Source organism: Ahaetulla prasina, chromosome 2 (assembly GCF_028640845.1).
Source record: "Ahaetulla prasina isolate Xishuangbanna chromosome 2, ASM2864084v1, whole genome shotgun sequence".
NCBI lineage: Eukaryota > Metazoa > Chordata > Lepidosauria > Squamata > Colubridae > Ahaetulla > Ahaetulla prasina.
In genome coordinates, this window is record NC_080540.1 from 116,937,769 (window position 1) to 116,960,223 (window position 22,455).

Sequence of the window (22,455 nt, forward strand, 5' to 3'; positions counted from 1 at the left end):
GAAAGTGAGTTATATGAGGTAACAGAACTGCACAGAATCCTTGAAACAAAGAAAGGTAAATAGAAGAACAAACCAAGTTGTTACAAGTGAACTCAGCCACAGGCAACAGTATAGATAAATTGTTTTGCTGGTAGCTTACATAGCAATGATGGCATTGCTCTAAGGTGGTATTTGTCCTCTGTATCTCATAAGTGGATTGGAGGTGATGCACTGAAGAAAAAAATAAGTTTAATACCTAATATTGGAAAAGAGCATCCGAAAATAGCCTGTTAATGGAACACTTCTGTTAAAAATGAGATGACTAGGAACGCTTCAATGTCAGAATATGTAATAGAGGATCAGTCTCTGAAGACTTGCCAGATGGAAGGAACCATCTTGGAAAACACTGATGACATGTTCAAGCCCTATAGGTGGTTAATCAGTTGTATAATCAATGGAAACTGTGACTTGAGGCTCCTTTGGAAAGGGAAGGCAATGCAACAGTCCAGCTAGTTTGTAGATAAAGTCCAGACATGGCAACAGCTGAGACAAGAAGATCCATAAGCATTAACATCTACTTGGTCAAGAAAAATACTGGAGCAGAAAGTGTGTGGCCTTAAGTAGTCCAAATGCTCTAACGACTAAGTTGTAAAATCTTCTCAAGGAAGGAGGAATGTATAATTAGCCATTGTGATGCAATTCTCCCCATTCCCAAGAAAAGGAAAGGTGAATTGGAGGTCTCCCTAAAAATCATGTGGCCAAGCCCATAGATATGGGACCTGTCACTCTGATGTGTAAATTTGTCTGGTGAAATGAAGAGTATGTCATTAGCTCTCAGAGGCTCAGACTGAGGCTACTATTGGAAGTGGAAACACAAAATGTTCAGACTGGAGAACAGAACCGTGAGATGGTGGGGGGGAGTGACATGTGGAATAAACTATTCAGACGTGTGTGAAAAAGTATCAGCCTGTGGTATGAAAATTAAATTGGGAGAATTGTGCCCACCTGAGTGTGTGAAAAGACTGTAGATACTCCAGGATCTTGTGGTCTGTTTGGACTTCAATGGGGTGTGAAGCTTCTTACAAGAGGTGTGCCAGTGTTGAAAAGCATCTCTGATCACTAAGAATTCCTTGTTCAAAACATCACAGTTCCTTTCTGGCTTCAGTAGCTGTCTAGAATAAAGGGTGCAAGGCAAAAGTCTTTGTTCAAAATCCTCAGATGTCTGGAGAATGATTGCCCTTAAATCAAAATCAGAAGCATCTGTTTGAACAACAAAGGCGCATGATGGCAGAGGATAGGACAGGGAGGCAAAAGTCTGTTTGAATGAGGAACAAGCATGTTGAGCATCAAGATTCCACTTGAAATTATGCATGATGCTTGAAAATCCAATTCTAAGCAAGATGGGTGAAAGCTTTTATATATGCTGCAAAATCATGGATCAATTGGTAATAAAATTTAAAAATCTTCCAAATTGTTGCATCCCCTTGATACTGTAGGTGTGTGTACATACTCAAGGAGAGAACTGAATTCATTTTGATGAGATCCATCGTGATTCCCCAGAAAAGTTGTGGTACCGTCGATAATCCAAGAGACACAGGTCAATTTCTCTGTTTTAGTATATACATTGCATAGGTAGAACTGGCCAAGTACACTATGGACCTTTTTAGTGTGAGTTGTTGATCTTAAGAATAAATTAATAGGCCATCAAATAAACTTCAATGTAGCAGTCCAATGTCTCATGAAAAATGTGGGATTTATAAACTTATTGATGGACATAAACTGAACTATATGTCTGTCTGAACTTTCCATATTGCATGGCAAAGCAAGCTAAATATAGGTACCCCACCTTCGTGTAAATTAAACTACATTCTCTTCTGAGATCTAAACTGGCAAAAATGCGGTTTTTAAAAGTTCAGAAATGAGAGCGAGCTAATGATGCTTAATGATTATAGAATTGAGAACTAATCATGAAATTCGAGTGATCACTAAGAATGCCAAGGGACAAATAAATCCCAACCTTCAACTTGACATCAAGGTTTCCATTTCTTTAATGACATGGGCAAACAGGTAATTTCTGTAGCTACTTCCTCTTTGGAAGAGGCTCGGCATTAGGTTTGGCATTTTGGAGAGTCAAAGGCAGTATTTTCTTGCTCTCAAGAATATGTACTGTAGGTTATAGATCTGAAGCAGATGCATCCCCAGTGCTATAGAGACATGTATAGAAGAAGCTAAAATGAAAAGTATTTCAAAGGTTTAAAAAAATGACGGTCCTGAGTGCAGGTATCTACCATCAATGATTTCAATCTTCATTAATGGATCTATTGCCTAAATAACTAGGTATATTTGTATTCAATTGTAGTCTACAAAACTGCCCAAGGTTTAAAATCTACCAGGCTCTGAAGGTTTATAGCAGAGTCAATTTTTGTGTGTGAGGCGAAGGAGATACTATGAATATTATACATCCTATTCCTCTCTCAAGCTCCTAGAATTTGGTTTGTTGGTTCCACATAAGCCCAGCTTAAAACATTTAGGGTATTTGCTTGCAAAATGTTTCCCTTTTCTACATATATAACACTTAGCTGTTGTCTCAGCTAAGTATTTTGGAGGGGGCAAAATGGTCAAAATGCACCCAAATCCTACAACAGAAATGAACTTCCTGCGTACATTAATATTACTTTTTTGCAGCCAACAATGTAGCTCTGATAACTCCCAAACTCATGCATTTAACAGTTGAAGATTAGATTGGGGTGGGGGTGGGTTGAAAAAAAGGAAAGGGAGAGTAATTTCATCACTCCTTCCTGCCCATATTCTGCTGCTCTTTCATGAGTCTTACATTTGTAACAACACAACATTGGATTAACACTTCCAAGGTGCTTGGAGTGCTTTCTCCAATAAGTTTGTTCTATAATTCATCAGGCAGGCGCTCTTTAAATTGGTTGATCAAAGGTAGCTGATTCAAGCCATGTCCTGAACAAAAATATTGAAAGTTAGCCACATATATGTACACTTGATGTTCACTTTGTAAGCATCGCATCTCATCATTGTCTGTAGCTTATCTGGTGGAATCATCAAAGGTAGCTCTCAGTCTGGTCATTAAATTTGTATAATTGTCTGTATCAGAAATGTTATGTTTCAGTGGGTGGGAGGTGCCCATTTTTCTGTTTCTCTGATCAAAAGACTAATTATGAGTCAGGATGATATGTGTAAAATTCTCCTGTTCTCAAGAAATAATATAATTTTAATTGAATGATAAAGGTCAGAAGCATCATGAGATTCTATTGTCAAGCAAAAGACTGGGGGATTGTAGCAGCGTGGCTGTAGAAGATACTATTGCAATCAGTGGTACTTGATCAGACCCATCTGTTATTCTAATCTAGTTGGTTCATTGTCTAGTTCTAATGGTTCTTCTGAGTCATCATCTAATTCTAATACTTTGCCACTCAGGTCTGAAACAGGAGAAAGGTGCAGGAAACATAGTCACTGCTTAATGATATTGGAAGAATTTTGGTCACATTCTACAAACTCAAAGTGATTCTTTTCTTCTATAAGAAAGGGGTTTAAGAGAATGCTGCAATTGCTGTTAGGCTTTTATAATCAAATACCAGAGCTTGAATCAATGTAGGCAGACATTTAGGCTTCTTTTGACTTTGCCAAAAGTAGCTCTTTCTGACAGCCAATAGTAAAAACTGTTATTACACTTCATCAGCAAAAATGTTGGAGGCCAAGTCATAAGACCAGTGGTGGGAGAGATCAGAACATTTGTTGATTCAGACTGTTGACTATGCTCTCTTCCCTCTCATCTCTAGCCAGACTAAACGTCTGCTGTCTGTAAAAAGCTGACATAGCAATGCTATGATTTTTTTCCGTATCAGAATAACGCAACAACACTAGACTGCTCAGCCAGCTTTTCTTTGTCATTTTAGTAAAATCTGAAATAGCACAACTAAGGAATGACAGGTCTATCCTCATTCTGCAACTGATATTAAGGAATATAGAAATTGGAATATGTTGTCTATTTAGAATAGATGGGGGACAGAAATCCCCATTAAAACTACTTTTAATGATTCAGCTCCTTCATCTAATCTAATTTTTTAAAATTTTATTCAGCTCAGCTTACAATAGAACACAGTATAGAAAGAAAGGCACAGGAAAAAGCCTAGATTTGATGGACAAAGTCCTACAACCAGGAATATCGCATTCCTATTACACCACAAAGACTAGCGGATGTTTTTCCTTTTGGTTGAGAGGGAAGGAACAAAGTTAGGGGAATTTATGTCTTTGCTAATCAAGTGTTACATAGACATAATCAGAACAGCATCATTTAGCAGTGAATCACAAAGGAGACAATGGAGGCAGAAAATTTTATGCTGGTATAGTTTTCTGTTGACTCAGAGAAGGATGGGTAGCATTAATTCAGCAGTGGGGAAAGGCTGTGGCCCTCAGATTATTTTCCAAAGCTCTTTATGACTTCAAGCTTTGCAAGACTGATTTATTATTCTTTTGCTAGCCTGTGGGAAAGAAGGAAAAGAGGGAAATGATAGGAGAAAGACAAATGAGAGAAAAAGGCGAGCAGGCTTGTCCAATAACAGATTAACATAAGAGAATATACCCCTTAATAGAAAAAAATCCATATTTTTTATTTCCCCCATAGGAAGATATTGGGGAGAGGGAGGGAGGGACAGAGGGAGAACAGTCCTGTCTGCTAATACAGCACCCTTGAGAGAATGTGGCTTTTATAGAAAAAAAGGTCCTACTCTTTGGATTTTAAGCCATTTTCCCATGGGCAGCTAGTTAATGGAGGCTATGACTATTTGTAGAGAAACGAAACAAAAAGGATTATTAGTGTGCCATAGAATAAGGACCAGACTCTTTTCTCTTTTGTAAGGAAGAACAGCCTAATGCAAGAAGTGGAGCAGCAATAATCTCAATTCCGTACTATGTAAAATGCCAATAGTAGATGATACTAATATACCTACATGAAGTTGATAGACAATATATATTGGTCAAAATAGTATTATTTAGGTCAGCTTTTCTCCACAACTAGCCATATTTGCTGGAAATAACGTGAATTGTATTTCTGTATAGCTAGAAGATAATAGGTACATATTGCTGTCTTATAAAATGTTGTAATCTTCTCTATAAATAAACCTTGTTCCCTGCTTTTATTATTATTTCATATATTCTATATGCATATGAATTTTTGTCCTTATATATTCTAAGTATTTTAATTTTCCAGACTTTATCATGATGAGAACATGATGCAGCTTCTTGTTAGTTTTCTATAAGAATCTGCCTTTGTAGTCTTTCTGGTATCAAACTTCCTTTGCTACCAGTCACAGACTCAGTAAAATCAGATTTTCATTTCCTCCTGACACCTTGCAAAATATTTTTGCACCAAGCTGAAGTCTTTGAACTGCTAGATTTGAGAGAGAACGAGAGAAGTGAATGTTTATTTTTTAAACAATATTCTCATTGTCAAAACAACTTTTTCACTGGATTTTCCAATATATGCCGTACCTCATTTTTCTCCAGACTGTATTCCTCCATCATCTTGTCCCCTTGCTCTTGGAAAGTGATGATGATTAAGGCCACAAAAATGTTGACAAAAAAAAATGGGAAGACCACAAAATAAACCACATAGAAGATGGACATCTCCATGCGATAACCAGGGCTGGGCCCCTGATTCTCATATGTAGCATCCACTGAGTGCTTAAGAACACTGCAAAAAAAGTATTAGTTTTTGTTTCATATAAATTGTTTCTATTTTATGTCAGTGTATTATTACTTTGGTATTTCATTACATCAGTTGTAAACTGCTTAGAGTCTAGTTAGATTGAGGTGGTATATAAACAAATAAATAAAATGTAATGTTATTAATATAATTCTAATTCTAGTATTATATTACCAGTATATTTATTATTATTATTATTATTATTATTATTATTTACACAAAATGACAGTATACACAGCAAACGAGATAACTATGCTGGATTTCATATCACAGATCACTAGTTGAACACTTCTCAAGCATCATCATTATTATTATTATTATTATTATTATTATTATTATTATTATTATTATTATTATTATTATTATTATTATTATTATTATTATTATTATATAAAATAATACGATACAGGCTTTTATCAGATTGTATAATACAATGCACATTAATATAACAGTCATCTTTTTCCTGCAACTAATAAATAAACCATTTGATATCTTTAAAAGTGCTGCTTGGGGTGTACAAGGATCCTATTACTAACATGGAGTCTTTCCAACACAATATTCTTCAGCTTTCTTGAACTTCATTTCCTACAATCCTCAGTAAGCATGCTAAAATTAGACAACTGGAGAGTAGCCTTAAAACTCCAGTCAACTTTGTAGTAAAATATGTCAGAACTGAATAATTATTGGTTACAAAATGGAAATAGTATTTCTGCTTCAGTTGCACTTGTGATTTTTTTCCTTTGGTAGCCCAAAGTCAATATTTAAACGCCAGCATAATTATTAAAGTACTGATAATAATGAGAACTGAAATTCTTATGCCAGCCTTTAATTTTGAGGTGCTGGAAGCTCTGAATTCCCATTTTATATTGGTTTATATTGTTAATTTTATAAAGAAATTGTATTTCCTCGTAATCGCTTTCATAATAACAATCTCAGATTTGTTTGACCAGAATGCTACATTATAAAACAAAAATACAGCCATTTCCCTATATATTGCAAAATGTGGTTTTATAGTTATAAATTTTGGAATTTAATCCAATGTCAGAATATGTGTCTTTTTACATATCTGTATCTGTGCCATGTACTTTGTTTTTTCATGTTGGTTGGTCAAGTTTTGAAAGTTCTGTGCCATTGTAAATAAATAATCTATCCAATGGGGTGGTATTTTCATATGATAAGAGTAAACATATTAGACAAGCCTAAACAAAAGTAGCATAATGAACTCATCTGCATAATTTATGTAATTCAGATCAAGCTTAGTTTAGCTTAGTCCAACATTCTTATTTAATGACAGCCAATTAGATGCTCAAGGTCCCTGTTGTTTTAAAACATCCTTATTGTGGCCTAAAGGTGGAGCTCTTGCCTCAGAATCAGGAGGTTGTGAGTTCGATCCTAGGTAGAGGCAGATATAGGGTCTCCTGCTTGGGCAGGGGGTTGGACTAGATGACCTGCAAGGTCCCTTCCAACTCTGTTAATCTGTTAAATCTGTTATTTTCATCAATAACTTACTCTGGCCAACCTTCTCCTGTAGACACAGTGAAAAGGGTAAGCAGTGCCCATAGCACATTGTCATAATGGAAATCATATTTCCTCCACTCTCGTCTCTCAGCCTTCACTTCATTGTTCTTCTCGTAGACTAAATATTCTCCTCTAAAAAAGATCAACAAAAATGTTCAGAGACATGTTTAACACAATGCAGTTTAACAGTTTAATAAGAATCTTCTAAGATGTAAATGGTCTCTTTGACAGCATTAACATTCAAAGGAGATTGTGAAAAGAGGTGTTTATTATGTATTCAGGTTTCAAGATTGATTGAAAGATTAATCAAGCAAACGTCACTACTGTATAGCTACTAATCTGATGTTAGTCTCCCCAAACAAAAGGTAATTATGGGAAGATCAATTCATATACATAGTTACTTTATTTAAACTTTGATACCATATTATTTAACTGGGGATGAAGCCAAATAAATTCATTAGGATAATTTTTAATACAATAATTTTGCATTATTTTCAGTTGCTCCATATATTTCCCCCCAATAAAGTTGTCAAGGTTGCAAACCAATTCTTTAGCAGTTTGAAGAATCTGAAGTTTCTGGCTTGAAAAGTTTTTACAGTGCTGAAAATGTAGGCTGAATTGTTCTAAAATGTTTTTCTCATACAAAATTCTGAAAAAATAGTTAAACATATCTGCAATATCTTTGTCTAATTTAGATTTTTGAGTAGTAGTAGGTTTTCAGAACAGCAAAATAAATTGATTCCATCTCAGATAACTGTATGACTCGGGACTTTATGGTTGCCATGGCAACAATAGATTTGTCATCCCTCTATAAAGGTGATGGTGCAATTAAAATGACTAGCAGTGATGGATTCCTAGTGGATTTGGGCATGCCTTGTCTGTGGTCATAGTCAAAATACTTTGAACAGCAAAGGGCTGATTTGTGCCCTTCCTTTAAAAACTCCCAAATAGCTCTTCCCTAAACAGAGCTTGTTTGGCTCCCTGATATACTCAGATTTTGAGAACAGAAACAGGTGGAATGGCACCTTGAACACAAATGGGGAAAAAACTCAGGTCAAAATTAATCAACATAAGTGAGAATGCCTCAGATATTATTCTCTGGTAACGATGATGACAAAGAAACAATCCCTATCTCAGTTATGTCTTTGAAGCTCTAGAATCTAGAGGAATGTTTCAATTTGCTTTGTCTAATTACATCCATAAATTAAGGGATCCTTCTAGTCCATAGTTACCTATTTCCTCAGATGTTTTAAGACAAATTGATTCAATTCAATAAATGAACTATCAATAAACTATCTTTATTGATAGTTTAGTAGCAAGGTCCAGGAATATTGATTGGGAAACAAAAGAAACTATCTAAATTATAGTAAATGATTTAAATTCTGCATGTCTGTAAATATCACACAGAGACTGAAGGAATGCCAAGGCAAATTATCCTTTACATAACATAGCTACTAGAGGGCTGTTAAACCTGGGAGTAAGTTGAGTTGTGTACTCTGATTTAAAAATGATGTTTTCCTTCCTTTTAAATACAGCTCATTACCCATTAATGAATCTATCACAGAATTAAGAAATTCTAGTATTTCATCTGTGCTTTCCATAGCCTCCTTGTGGAGGGGACTAACACTTGGTCGCTTTTAAATATGTTCCATCTCTTTAATCATCTCCTTTTACTAGCATTTGCAGTTCTGTACAGAAATGCAATTTTATCTCTACACACTTGTAGTAAATCATCATGTCTTCAAGAGAATAGAAATTTATAAACTGCAAGTATTTCCTCTTATTCATTATTTCTTTATGGTTATGTACTTTTACTACAAAAAAATTGGTGAGTTCAATTTACAATACAGCTCACTGCTACCAAGTTCTTGTAGTAATGTTTTCCTGTGAACTTTTAAAACCATGAAAATCATACATTTAAAATGACACCACGATAACCACTAGATCACAAATAATCATTAAAGAAAAAAAGACCAGAACACCAACTCCTCATATTGCTTTAACTTGTATCCAGCAACTTAAAATGGAGATAAATGTAAGAATGGAAGACTTTTTAAAGTGTCTTGTACTTTACTGAAGTAGATTGTAACTTCAGGAAATTATTTGTTTTGTTGATATAGAAAATTGATGCAATGTATTTTGATATAGGCAAGCTATAAAATCTATATTATTAGTGTAGAAAAAAAACCCTGAATCAGGACATCATTCAATAACTCAAGGTGATGGACATATCTAATACTTCTACTTCCTTCTACTTTCCTCCAACAAACCTGTTAGGTGAGCTGGGCTGAGAGACAGTGAGTGGCCCCAAGTTACCCAGCAAGTTTTGATGCCTAAGGCAGGACTGGAACTCACCGTCTCTTGATTTCTAGCTGTTGTTCTTTATTTTGTTTTAATGAGTGGCTAGCAATCCAGAGAAACATTTAGAAGATGAGCAGCTATATAAATTAATTAAATATCAGAAAATAATGCATTGGAAGCCAGTGGCTTGCCCTGAATGCAATGGCAATGTGACATAGGGAATTATAAAGGTTATATAACTTTATGAGTTACACAGCTTCTTATAAATTATAGGATTGGCCATACAGGAGAAAAGAATTGAATAAAAAAACTGAATGGGAGGAGGCTATATACCTGCAGTCCTTTTCAAACTCCTTGGATTCATCAGTGCAGTAGAAGAACCTGCCCTTAAATAGCTGGACGGCAACCACAGCGAAGATGAACATGAAGAGCATGTATACAATGAGAATATTGAGGACATTTTTGAGTGAATTCACCACACAGTCAAAGACAGCCTGTGGAGAACAGATACGCTTGTAAGATTTGACTAGGTTATGCTTATCTGTATCTTAATTTTCCATAAAACTGTCCCTCCTGCTAAGGAGTTTACAGGAGATAAGTTTACATGAGAGAGAAATACCATCATAGAGACAATCAAATAACTAAGGCAACACGCAACCCTAAAATACCAGTACTGAAAAGTAAATGAAAACAGCTTAAAAATAGGCAAGTGTAAATTTTCTTAACATAGACATTTCAAACTTATTAAAGATTTAAAATGTATTTAAAAGCCATACTAAGACAGTGAAAATGTCTACTGATTTCCACAATATATTCTGCAATCCTGCTGTCACCACCAATAAGTTTATCCATTTAAGATCACTTAACAAAAGGGACAGTTTCTGATACCTGTCATGAGAGCCTGGAAAATTAATGTTGAAACTGTTCTTCAAGTAAATTGGTCCTAAGGAGGACAACTTTTTTAAAAAAAATCTTCCCTGCTACCACTCCAAATATCTTCCTGACTTGCATAGATTTAGAGTTCCGTGACCAGTGTAGTAATTTGTCTTTCTAAAACAGAAATTACTTTTCAGCTGCATCAAGTTTACTAGTCACTGAATTCATTGCAGGCAAACCAATAGTCTTATACCATGATAATAACTTTAAAAAAAATAACTTCGGTGGGCAGGTAAACACATCTATGGATGTGGAGAAAATATTTCTTTTTTAAAAAATGTAAAATCAGAGAGAAATGAAAACAAGAATATACTGACTATACCAATTAAATTACAGTTAGGAAAATATAACATTCAGGCAATTAATAAAAAAGCATTTCCTAAACTAGAGACCATTAGGTGCATGAAAATTAAAGTCAGCAGATTTCCATCAACACATAGGCACCCAGTATAAACTATGATGACAAAATATGATAATACTTGTGCTAGGATACCATAATGCAAAAGTCGCCCTTTTTTACTTGCATTGCAATGTCAGATGGAAGTACATAATTCTTACGGTTTCTCTGTGACATTTGTTTTGTTATTCCTCCTCCTCGCCTATGTTCACAAGGTGGAAAAGAATTTTGTGGATAAAAGCTTATGTTGTACAGTAATAAACGCTTTTAGTCCTTTAAATGCTGCAAAATACTTTAATGATTCTTTAGCTGCATGAAGAACTAAAACAAGTAAATTTATCCTACTGTGGAGATTGGGGAATTGTTTAATTTTCGATTATCCAAAACATAAGAATTCTTCAAGGAAAATTAAGTGCTATTATAATATCTCTTCTTTAGATGATATTGTGCATCAAATAAGTATGCGAAAGCTAATAAAGGAACCTAAGTTCATGCCTTTTCATGAAATAGTATGAAGCCTGACTTCAGCCTTCTTGCTTTATCTTTTTTTCAACTTACTATAGAATATGTGTGTGTGTGTGTATGTATAATACACATACACAAACAATATAAAATCAAAGATTCCAGAGTGAGTTTTTTATTTGCTTGCTTTTTACACTTCTATCCCAAACATACCTTGAGCTTTGGCAACCGCTTGATAGTTTTGAGGGGTCTGAGGACACGAAGGACACGTAAGGATTTAATGGTGTTGATGTCTTTTCCTTTACTGCCTCTGTAGGAAGATGTTGGATGGGGACAAAAAGCAGGAAAAAAAATGAAGCTGGATCTCTACAGTAATCCTGACAGTGTGTTTCCTAATACAGAGATACAAGCTATTTTATAACCAGGATGCTAGTAACACTGTATGAATACTACCCTTTTTGGCCATCCACACACACCCTTTTGTCAATTGTTTCTTAAGTAAAATGTTGCCCTAGAAATTGTTTACCAGTTATATCATGTCTGTTTCAAATATCAATTCATTCCCTCCGTTCTTCTAGTATGCTTTTGATTTCATCTGTTTCTTTACCTATTAGAGGGCTCTTTCAATATCTCTCCCTTAACCCGTTTTACAATTATTCCTTTAAGAACTGCTTTAACCTGCAAGTATCTAAGGATTTAGTACCCCTGTGGGAATTAGACCAAGTGTACAACTACTTCCATGGAATGCATCCTTCATATTAGAAAAAATAATTGTGTCTAATTGTGAGTTCTCACAGAAGATTTTGACTTTAAAAAAAGATTTCCAGCTTCTGCAGACTTCATTGATACAGTATCTGTGTAATTTCCTCAGTAACAGCTGGAAGAAATTTGTCACCTTCTTTCATTCTTCCAGGATAATTCCTCCTGATTTCTCAGCCTTCCATAGAATTTCCTGGTAGTCGTCCAGTCAAGGCCAAACCAGGGCTAAACCCAGAGTAAGTCAGTCAGGTACTAATGCTATAACCTACTAAGGATTTTGCTTTAAAGCTTCATTGATTTTTTAGTTGTCTGACATGAGATCCACATCCTACTGGATATAATTGCACTGGGATATAAAAAGTAATGTTCTTCTATTTTGGCTATTCATTAATAGTAGCTGACAAACAGACTCAAAAAATTCCATTTCTACCAAATTCCCAAGTCTTCTCAAGATTCACAAATCTTGCAACTGTGATGATGTGCAGTCTATCTTTCTATGTTGCACTGTATTTATTACCTTCTGTGCTGATAGGTTCACTTCACAGACTCACCATGATTTGAAATATATGCATAAACACACACAGCCTCATTTTTATGCCACTTTAAAAAAAACCCTGTTATTTTCATTTGGTTGTGCATCTGAGTGTATTGACACATCAAAACAAAAACAATTCCTTTTTCATTTTATTATGGATTTTCTGACAGATTAAGCATAAAGAATGAGAAGAACGTGCACTCTGGCAATGCTTGAAAATATTTGGTAATATTTCTGCAGAGAAATCTATACCTCATTGTAAAGGAATATTCTGCTACTTGGAGGGATATATTCTAGGATTTAAGGGTCCAGTTTTGCAGATAACTTACACACTTACACATTATGATGAAAACCACAGTATAAATCTTGTTTTCAGATGTATTACACAAAGAGAAAAAGCAACTATATGCTTAAAGCTTGATTTTCTTCCCCTCTATCATGTCAACATGTTCAAAGAGGGGAAATGTGGCAGAAATTATTGTTTTCTGGGTCAAAATCTAGTTGCATGTGAAAATGAATATATACCTAACCTATTTTGCTCCATGACCGGAAAAGCCTTTGCATTGGAGAGAATTCAGAGCTCATTCTGCAGCGGTCTGGTTTTTAGATGACTGCAGTATTTGCTTTTTTAAAAAATAAATGATTCTTTAAGGCCCATTTAGGAAAAGTATTTGGGTCAGTGGAGAGGATGTGCTAGCGGTAAGCTATTGTGCAAACGTACCGAGTTTCCAATTATCTTTGTGGTGGCTAGTTTTAGTCTCAAACAAAACTAAGCAAATTTCCCAGTCAATAATACACTTATGATGTATAAAGTGCTTGCCTAGGGTTTAACTGTCCCTCCTGATCTCTGTGAATGAATTACCAGCGGCTTATGAAAACAGGTCCACTTGGGGCATTGGTGCTCTGGGCTGCTTCAGTATGCATTTCCTCACAGCCACACAGGAAACTAAAGGCCAAAAAGGTGGACAGTGTGTACTGTCCCCCTTACCTTGCTCATGGAAGTGCCAACCTCAATCATGTCCCCATATATTTTGAATTTCCTCTGTCAAAGCTGGAGGAGACAAGATGTGCAGAGGAAAATGAATTTCTCCCAATTTCCTCAGCAGCAGCTGTGGGGATTGCAACCCTGGTCATTGGTGAACCAGGCCAGTCATACCAGGTGCTATAGGCAGATAAATATGAGCAAACCTGACTGGGACTTGGTTGATTGTGTTGTGCAAATGGCCCTTGCAGAGCCTTCTCTCCTGGGCTGAGCTATATGAGGAAATTCCAGCAAGCTCATCTAAGCACAGCTTGGATGCCACTAAGTTTCACACATAAAATACATGGACCCAACTAATAAAAGACCAAAAGCACAATGTATTTAGATTCAGTCAAATTGCCTTGATTTCATCCAGCATCAATTTTACTCCAAGGTTGGAGAAGCTAGTCTCCTTTTCTTTAATAGCCTATAAGCTCAGTAAATTAACTACATCTTCCAAAGAAAGCTTCTGAAAAGCTAGCAAAACTTGGCTGAAGAATGACAGAATAAATTTATCAATTACTCATTACTATCGAAAAACACATATAAAAGATATAAACCAACAATAGTTTTTTGGAGATAATTGGCTCATTTTCATTCATTTTAAATATGAGAAACCTCAGGCTAATTAGTTGCTTTCTCACTCAAATGCCACTTTAGACCCCAGCTTACAACAAATTGTACTTGAATTGCTTTGGATGGCCATGGTATTTTTTGTATTTCCCTATGAAAAGGGCTGACACATAATGCCTTTATAGAACTTTTTCGAATGTTCCGAAAGTCCCTCAGTTCTGACTCCCTTGTAGGCATAATGGCTTTGGTAGGTATCACAATATTTCAAAGCCATCTGATGCTTAAAGATGTAGGACATTTGTTTAAAGGACACTGACATTCCTTCCAATATCCAATAGGTTGGCAAATGTTCAAGAATCTGATTTCTATATGTAATGGAGCAGCTTTTAAAACCTCTAGAATAAAGATATATTTAAAGCCTGCAAGTCAGTTTTTCTAGTACTGGATTGACTTGAGAAATAAAAATAACTATATTATAAATATAGATTAAGAAAATCTATATGGCCATAAAGATCTAGTTTTGTGCATGGGTTGCCAATAGTTTTATTTATATATATATATATATGGTGCTATTTTAATTACTTTTATGTTTTTATGATGAATGCTGCCCGGAGATACTGGTTGAGAGGGGTGGCTATAGAAATCAGATAAATAAATAAAATGTCCAAGCAACATAACCATATAGGTAGCCATTACAACTGTTATTGTTTCTCTGACCTTTTATCTAACTTATGTTGTTGAATAGTGATGATGATGACAATGATGAAGATTTTACATTTATGTCAACCCCGAAAAGCAGTCTGATAATACAAAGTATCTGGTTCTCAAAAAAAAATATTCTTAGGATGGAAAGATGTTTTTTACATTTGATTAAACACATATTTAACCATACTGTAAGAGTATTGTGATGCCTAGCAATAACATATTCCAGTCTGTTCCTTTTAACAACCTTGCAACGTAATCTACTTTTCAGCATTATTCTTCTCCAGCATAAATATTTAGTGGCTATTAAAAATAAGTGTTCAGAACAGAGAATGAAATATTTGATCCCAGAACAAAGGACTACCTCTGCCACAATTCCTAGCAATCAGGATTTTTTGACCAGACACAACAATGTTCCAGCCACAATTGCTTGTCCTCAGGTTAACTGGAATGTTGTTTTCAGTGGCCCAACAAGGCTAAAACCGACTACTATACCTAGTTCAAGGTCACTACAAGAAAACTGATTCCTAGAAAGTGTAACCTGACAGGAAGGCACACAAATCCTAGCTCATGTGAGATGGAACAGAATCAATGAAATGTCTGATGTTTGGAGAGATAAAAAGAGCTCCAATTTCTTTTGCTTTCCAATCCTATTACTTACATACAGTGATGCATAACCAGATTCACATAAATAAATAGCATGTATACCAGAGGGTGTTTGAGAGAGAAAGTGATAGAGGCAGACAGACAGAAAGACTTTACCGTGAGCTGCTCCTGTTGTGAAGTGGCAGTGAAAGGAAGAGACAAAGAAAGTGAGTAACAGTCAGAAAGAAAACACAGAACATAAAATCTAATGATACCATACTATGTAATGCCTTTTACAGACAGGACATTTATTTGCTTTTCGGCTACTGCCTTGAAGTAGATGGAAGGAGTTTACTTCAATAAATTATCTACACATGTATAGATTAGTAACTTGAGTTTTCTACTATTGAGACAACCTTCCACTTGCATAGTGCCCATAATCACTAACGTTTTGCATGTCCTACATCAAGGACAAACCTATTTATCTCTACAATTTTTTTTTAAAAAAAAATAATATAGATAAAAAAGAGCAACATGTTCAAAATCCATATATATAGTGTGTTGCATGGTTACAGTTCTTTGGAGTAATATTTGTCATAGACATAATAATAGTATCCTCTAATGGTAGTTTTGTAATAACAGTGCTTTTCCCTCATAACATTAATACATATTAATTAGTAATACTAATCAAAATTAATTAAAATGAATAAGTTACAGTAAACAATCCTAGTAGCGAGAGTAATCTTTCTCTTGTACTCTTCGAGATTCTAACTCCTGTTTCTTGTATTTAACCATCGATAGAACAGATCCCATACCTCAAAATATTCAGTGTCTTCCTTTTCTTTAACTTCAAATGTTAGTTTATTCATTTCTGCACATTCTAAGATTTTTGTTGTTATCTTTTCTTCTGTGGGGATCTCCTCGCCCTTCCAATGTTGTGCAAACACAATTCTGTCCGCTTTTAACACATGTATTATTAAGTATGCATTTCTTTTACTGTATTTGTCTGGTATGAAGCCAAACAGAAATATTTCCGGTTTTAAATCTATATGTTCCTTTATCATTTTTTCTAGCCAGGTGTGTATTTTTTTGCTGTTGAACATGTCCACCACATGTGGTAATACATGCCCGGGATTTGGTTGCACTTCCAGCACTTGGCAGACATAAACATTCTGGCTAATCTTGCTGGTGGGAAGTGCCATCTACTGTATAAAACATTTTGTATACGTTTTCTTTATATGCAGTGGAAAATGTCAATTTATAGTTTCTGTCCCACAACTTTCGCCATTTGTCCAATTCTATGGAATACCCAAAATTTTTAGCCCATGATATTATAGTTTCTTTTACTTGCTTCTCTTCCATTCTAATAGTCAATAAATAATTATAGAATTTTTTAATCAGTTTTTCCTCTGGTCCTGTTAAAATTTGATCCAATTCTGTTGGTTCTTTATAAAAACCATGTGTTTTGGCATTTTTATGGTATCTAGATTGTATCTGTGCATGCAGCCACCATGCTAATTTTTCCCATGTCCATCACATTTGGGTTTGTTAGTGCCTCCATTGTGGAGGGCCAAGCTACTATTTTCAAGTAGCGTTTTTCCTTGATTTTTGCCCATACTGAGAGTAGGGCATTTCTAATGTAGTGTCCCAGAAAGTATTTATGTGCTTTATATTTCTCATACCATAGAAAGACATGCCAACCCAGCTGTAAGTTGTGTCCCTCCAATACAAGTAATCGTCTATGTCTCAGGGTTATCCATTCTTTTAGCCAGGTGAGGGCAGCTGCTTGATAGTATAGTTCCCAGTTTGGCAACCAAAAACTTCCTCTAAAGATAGAGTCTTGCCTAAATTTTAACCTAATTTTTGCCTTTCTGCCTTGCTATATAAATTTGGTTACTGTTCCATTTAATTCCTTAAAATATTTCCTTTCTAGCTTTACTGGAATTGTTTGGAACAAGTACAACAGTCTCAGTAAGATATTCATTTTGATGGTGGCTATTTTTCCTAACAGTGATAATTGCATGTTTTTCCACTTTTCCAGATCCAATTTAATTTGCTGTGTTAATTTTAAGTAATTGTCTTCTTTTATAGTTACACATCTTGCTGTTAGATGTATTTCCAAATATTTTACTTTTGTAACTATTTGAATATCTATCTTTTCCATTAAATCCTTTTTCTGTTCCTTGTGTAAGATTTTTAACTAATATTTTAGTTTTCTTTTTGTTTATTTTCAATCCTGCAACATCACCATAGTCTTCTATTTTCTTTAATAGTTTGGGTCCCATTTCTTGTGGTTCTTCTATAATAAACACCAAATCATCTGCAAAAGCTTGTAGTTTGTATTGGTCTTTTTTTTATCTCCATGCCTTTTTTTCTATATCTTGGCAAATGTTTCTATTTAACACTTCCAGAGTCAGAATAAATAATAAGGGGGAGAAAGGGCATCCTTGTCTTGTGCCTGTTTTAATAGTAATATTCTCTGTTATGTCCCCATTCACAAACACCTTTGCAGTCTGTTTTGTATATATTGCCTTGATCATATTGGTGAATTTTTCTCCAAATTCCATATATTTTAGCTGCAGTATCATGAATTGCCAGTTTACATTGTCAAATGCTTTTACACATCAAGAAACATCAGCACCATTTGTTTTTCTGGGTGTGCTTCATAATATTCCAATGTGTTCAGAATTAATGTTATTTTTGATTTGTCTATTTAGCAGGAAACCATTCTTGTCCAAATGTATAAATTTATTCAGGAATCTCTTCAATCTTTCAGCTATTATTGATTATAAATTTTATAGTCCACATTTAAAAGTGAGATGGGTCTATAGTTTTTAATCTGTGATAAATCTGCATCTTCTTTTGGTATGAGCGTGATATTTACTTCCATCCAGGATTTTGGTATCTTAGCTTTTAGTAAGATTTCATTGTAAACTTCCAGTAGTCTCAGTCCCAGGGGGTCTTGTAGTTGTTTATTGAATTCTCCTGGTAAGCCATCTGGTCCTGGAGTTTTATTTGTCTTCTGTCTCTTAATTGCCTCTATTAATTCAAACATTGTTATCCTTTCATTTAGTGTAGATCAGAGGATAAAATAAAACAATATCTAGAGGAGGCTGGGTTATCTAAAGTCCCTGAAGATATATGATTATTTTATCCTCTGATAGTTCCTCTTGATCATACAGATTTTCATAGTAGCTCTGCATTATTTTTGCTGTCATTTTGATGTTGTGATATATCTTTCTTGTCTATCAAGCTTTGTATCTGTTTTTTTCTTTTTCTTTTTTTTAAATTTATATGCCAACTATATTCCTGGTTTATTGGCATTTTTGAAAAAGTTTTGTTTTATACTCTTAATTTTGCATGCTAATTCTTCTTTTTCAAGTAGGGTCAGTTTGTGTTTTATTATTTCCATTTGGTTTTTGAGCTTCTTTTCTTGTAGTTTTTTTCTGCAATTCCACATTTCAATCTGTTGTATTCTCCCTCCAGTGTTTTTTGATGTTGTTTCTTTTCTTTATTTTTCCTTCCTGTATAAGAAGCTAGCCTTCAGAAGTATGCCTTTGCTGTGTCCCATACATTTTGTAGTGAGGTCTCTTCCTTTCTATTTTCTTTGAAGATGAATGTCATTTCTTTTTCTATTGTTTGTATGAATTCCTTGTCTTTTAATGACTTGATTCAACATCCATCTTACTTTTTTCTTGTATCCTTTCCATTTATTCCTGACTGAATTGTGATTTGCCGATATATTTGGTTCTATTTCTATTTCCTGTATATTGGTACTTAGTTCTGGTGTCATCCATGAAATGTCTATCCTTGACCAGGATTGATGGCTATTCAAGTAGTATGTATATTGATTTTTCTCGAGGTTTCTTTCTCTCCATATATCTTAGATGTTCATTTCCTCCACCAGTTTAAAGAAACATTTCGGTAAAATTTTCCTTGCCCTTTTAATTTATTTTACTGCTTCTGTAATCTAGTTTTACATCTGTGATTGCATTAAAATCTCCTATTAAGCAAATATTTTCGTAGTCCAATTCTGCAATTTTCTCCTGGAGTTTCCCGTAAAAATCTTCTTTATTATTTGGTGCATAAATTATTATCAAAAGTACATGTTTGTGGTTTATTGTTACTTCCACCATTAGTATTTCCCTTCTTTGTCTGCATATATAGATTTAGCTTTTATTATTTCTTTGATGTATAAGATCACCCCCCTTTTCTTTTGTTGTGCCACCGAGAAGTATAGTTTCCCAATTTTGGGGTACTCTAAGAGTTTATTGTATTGTTTTTTGATGTTGTTTCTTTTCTTTATTTTTCCTTCCTGTATAAGAAGCTAGCCTTCAGAAGTATGCCTTTGCTGTGTCCCATACATTTTGTAGTGAGGTCTCTTCCTTTCTATTTTCTTTGAAGATGAATGTCATTTCTTTTTCTATTGTTTGTATGAATTCCTTGTCTTTTAATGACTTGATTCAACATCCATCTTACTTTTTTCTTGTATCCTTTCCATTTATTCCTGACTGAATTGTGATTTGCCGATATATTTGGTTCTATTTCTATTTCCTGTATATTGGTACTTAGTTCTGGTGTCATCCATGAAATGTCTATCCTTGACCAGGATTGATGGCTATTCAAGTAGTATGTATATTGATTTTTCTCGAGGTTTCTTTCTCTCCATATATCTTAGATGTTCATTTCCTCCACCAGTTTAAAGAAAAATTTCGGTAGAATTTTCCTTGTCCCTTTTATTTATTTTACTGCTTCTGTAATCTAGTTTTACATCTGTGATTGCATTAAAATCTCCTATTAAGCAAATATTTTCGTAGTCCAATTCTGCAATTTTCTCCTGGAGTTTCCCGTAAAAATCTTCTTTATTATTTGGTGCATAAATTATTATCAAAAGTACATGTTTGTGGTTTATTGTTACTTCCACCATTAGTATTTCCCTTCTTTGTCTGCATATATAGATTTAGCTTTTATTATTTCTTTGATGTATAAGATCACCCCCCTTTTCTTTTGTTGTGCCACCGAGAAGTATAGTTTCCCAATTTTGGGGTACTCTAAGAGTTTATTGTATTGTTTTTTGATATGTACTTCTTGTAAGAAAATTATATCTAAGTCCATTTTTTGCAATTTTGTAAAAAATCTTCACCTTTTCATGGGAGAGTTTAGTTCATTAATGTTAATTAATAGTAAGTTTGTTTCTTCTTTCATTGTGTCACTTATAAGTGGGTTTTGCTGTTCAAGTTGCTCTTGTTTCTCTCTGCTCCTTTATTCTTATTCCTTCTCATTCTGCTCATCTCTTTCGTTCAACTTCATTTCCTTCTTGTTGCTTAGTCGTAGTTTCATCTGTCATTAATTCTTCTTGCCCTCTATTTTCTACTTCCTCTCTTCTTGTTTGTTGCTCCTGTGGTGTAAAGTAATAGTTGTAGAATTCATATGCACTATCTATGGAGTCCAGTCTGTGTCTTCTATCATTCCAGGTAACCAAAATTCCCTCTGGTACCAACCATCTAAAGCAGGGGTCTGCAACCTTAAACACTCAAAGAGCCATTTGGACCCATTTCCCACATAAAAGAAAACACCGGGAGCCACAAAACCCTTCCCGTGCCTGACTATTTCTTGAGCAGGAACCAAACTAGCTGATCTGTCCACTCCTGGCCTCAGCCACGCGAGCTGGCTAAACGAGCTAGTAACTGAGTTCACAGCTGCCATCAGTCCTGGCAGGGAATCTGCAGCTGCCTGCCAAAGTCTCCCTTATCTTGGGGTTGCCGAGCAACCAGGAAGTCAACAATCCAGGCCGAATGTTCAGCTCAATTCTCCACGAGTCAAAGAGTTCAGCTCAACTTTTGCTCGTCATGGAGCAGAAGAGCAGCCAGGGCTGCTTTTATACTCTGTGGGATGTGGCTCCGTGACTCAGCACGCTCTAGGCCTGCCCCACCCCTTCCTTTGTTGTAGCCGCCTCTCGTATCTCCGAAACCTGGGATCTAGCCAGGCCTGGTTGCCATAGCCGGGTCTGGAGGCGTGGGCTGGGGGGGAGAGAGTCAGGGGACAGAGGCCTCGTCCTCCACCTGGCCTGCCTCTGTCTCCTGGAGCTGAGCCAGAGGAGCCGGTGCTCCAGAGGTAAGTCCTGATAGCACTTCCCCCTCACTTTCCGAGTCACTTTCTGGCAGGGGGCCCAGCTCGGGGGGCGCAGACACAAAACTAGCATATGTAGTTTAATTAAATGTTTTGTTTCCTTCTGAAACTTTTCTTTTCTTGGATTTATCGATGGTTGGCCTACTGGGGGTTGAAAAGCTCAATAAATTGTGTGCCGGCAGGTGTTGCACATTGGCAGTTGTGACACATATTTTGAGTGACAGGTACCTGCAGCAGAGCGGTGAAAGAGCCACATGCGGCTCCAGAGCCACCGGTTGCTGACCCCCTGATCTAAAGTTTACTTGGTGTTTGATCAACTGTCCTGTCAGTAACTGATACTTCTTCTGCAGATCTCTAACTCTTCTGGGTACTTGTTTAAGCACCTCAATCTCTCTTCCTGTTGTGTCTTGCCCGCCCTCAGAGCAGCCGGGGCCTTCTTACCTGCTCCCCAACACTGAGGAATGTATGCCTTCCGGCCCAAGTCCTGGCTCCATGCCCCCACGAACTGCAGAAGAAGGAGCATCTCCCTGCCCCAGCCCTGACTCCATGCCCAGGCAAACGGAGCAGCTAGACCCCTCCCCCTCATCCACAGCAGGTGAGCCTGAGGAGGGTTTACTCCCAAGAACAGCTGATTGGAGTGACCCTCGCATCAGAAGATTGGAGAGGCGGAGGCAACAGAGGGAAGGGAGGGGCAGGCCTTAATGAGTGCTGAGTCATGGAGCCACACCCCATGGCCTATATAAAGGAGCTACTTTCTGGCAGTCTCTGAGTCAGGCAAAAGTCAAACTTATCTTGCTGAAGTCACTTACTGGTCTCCTGCCTGCTCT

General features: G+C 35.9%; 1 protein-coding gene across 1 annotated transcript in view; it reads right to left on the reverse strand.

The window, feature by feature from the left end:
• CACNA1A (calcium voltage-gated channel subunit alpha1 A) overlaps positions 1-22,455 on the reverse strand; it is a 151,158-nt gene that overhangs the window by 92,109 nt on the left and 36,594 nt on the right. The window contains exons 15-18 of the mRNA XM_058168527.1: positions 11,538-11,634; positions 9,863-10,023; positions 7,220-7,360; positions 5,497-5,698 (exon numbers count right to left, since the gene is read on the reverse strand). Of these exons, the coding sequence (XP_058024510.1) occupies positions 5,497-5,698; positions 7,220-7,360; positions 9,863-10,023; positions 11,538-11,634 (601 nt within the window). The remainder of the gene's footprint in view (positions 1-5,496; positions 5,699-7,219; positions 7,361-9,862; positions 10,024-11,537; positions 11,635-22,455) is intronic.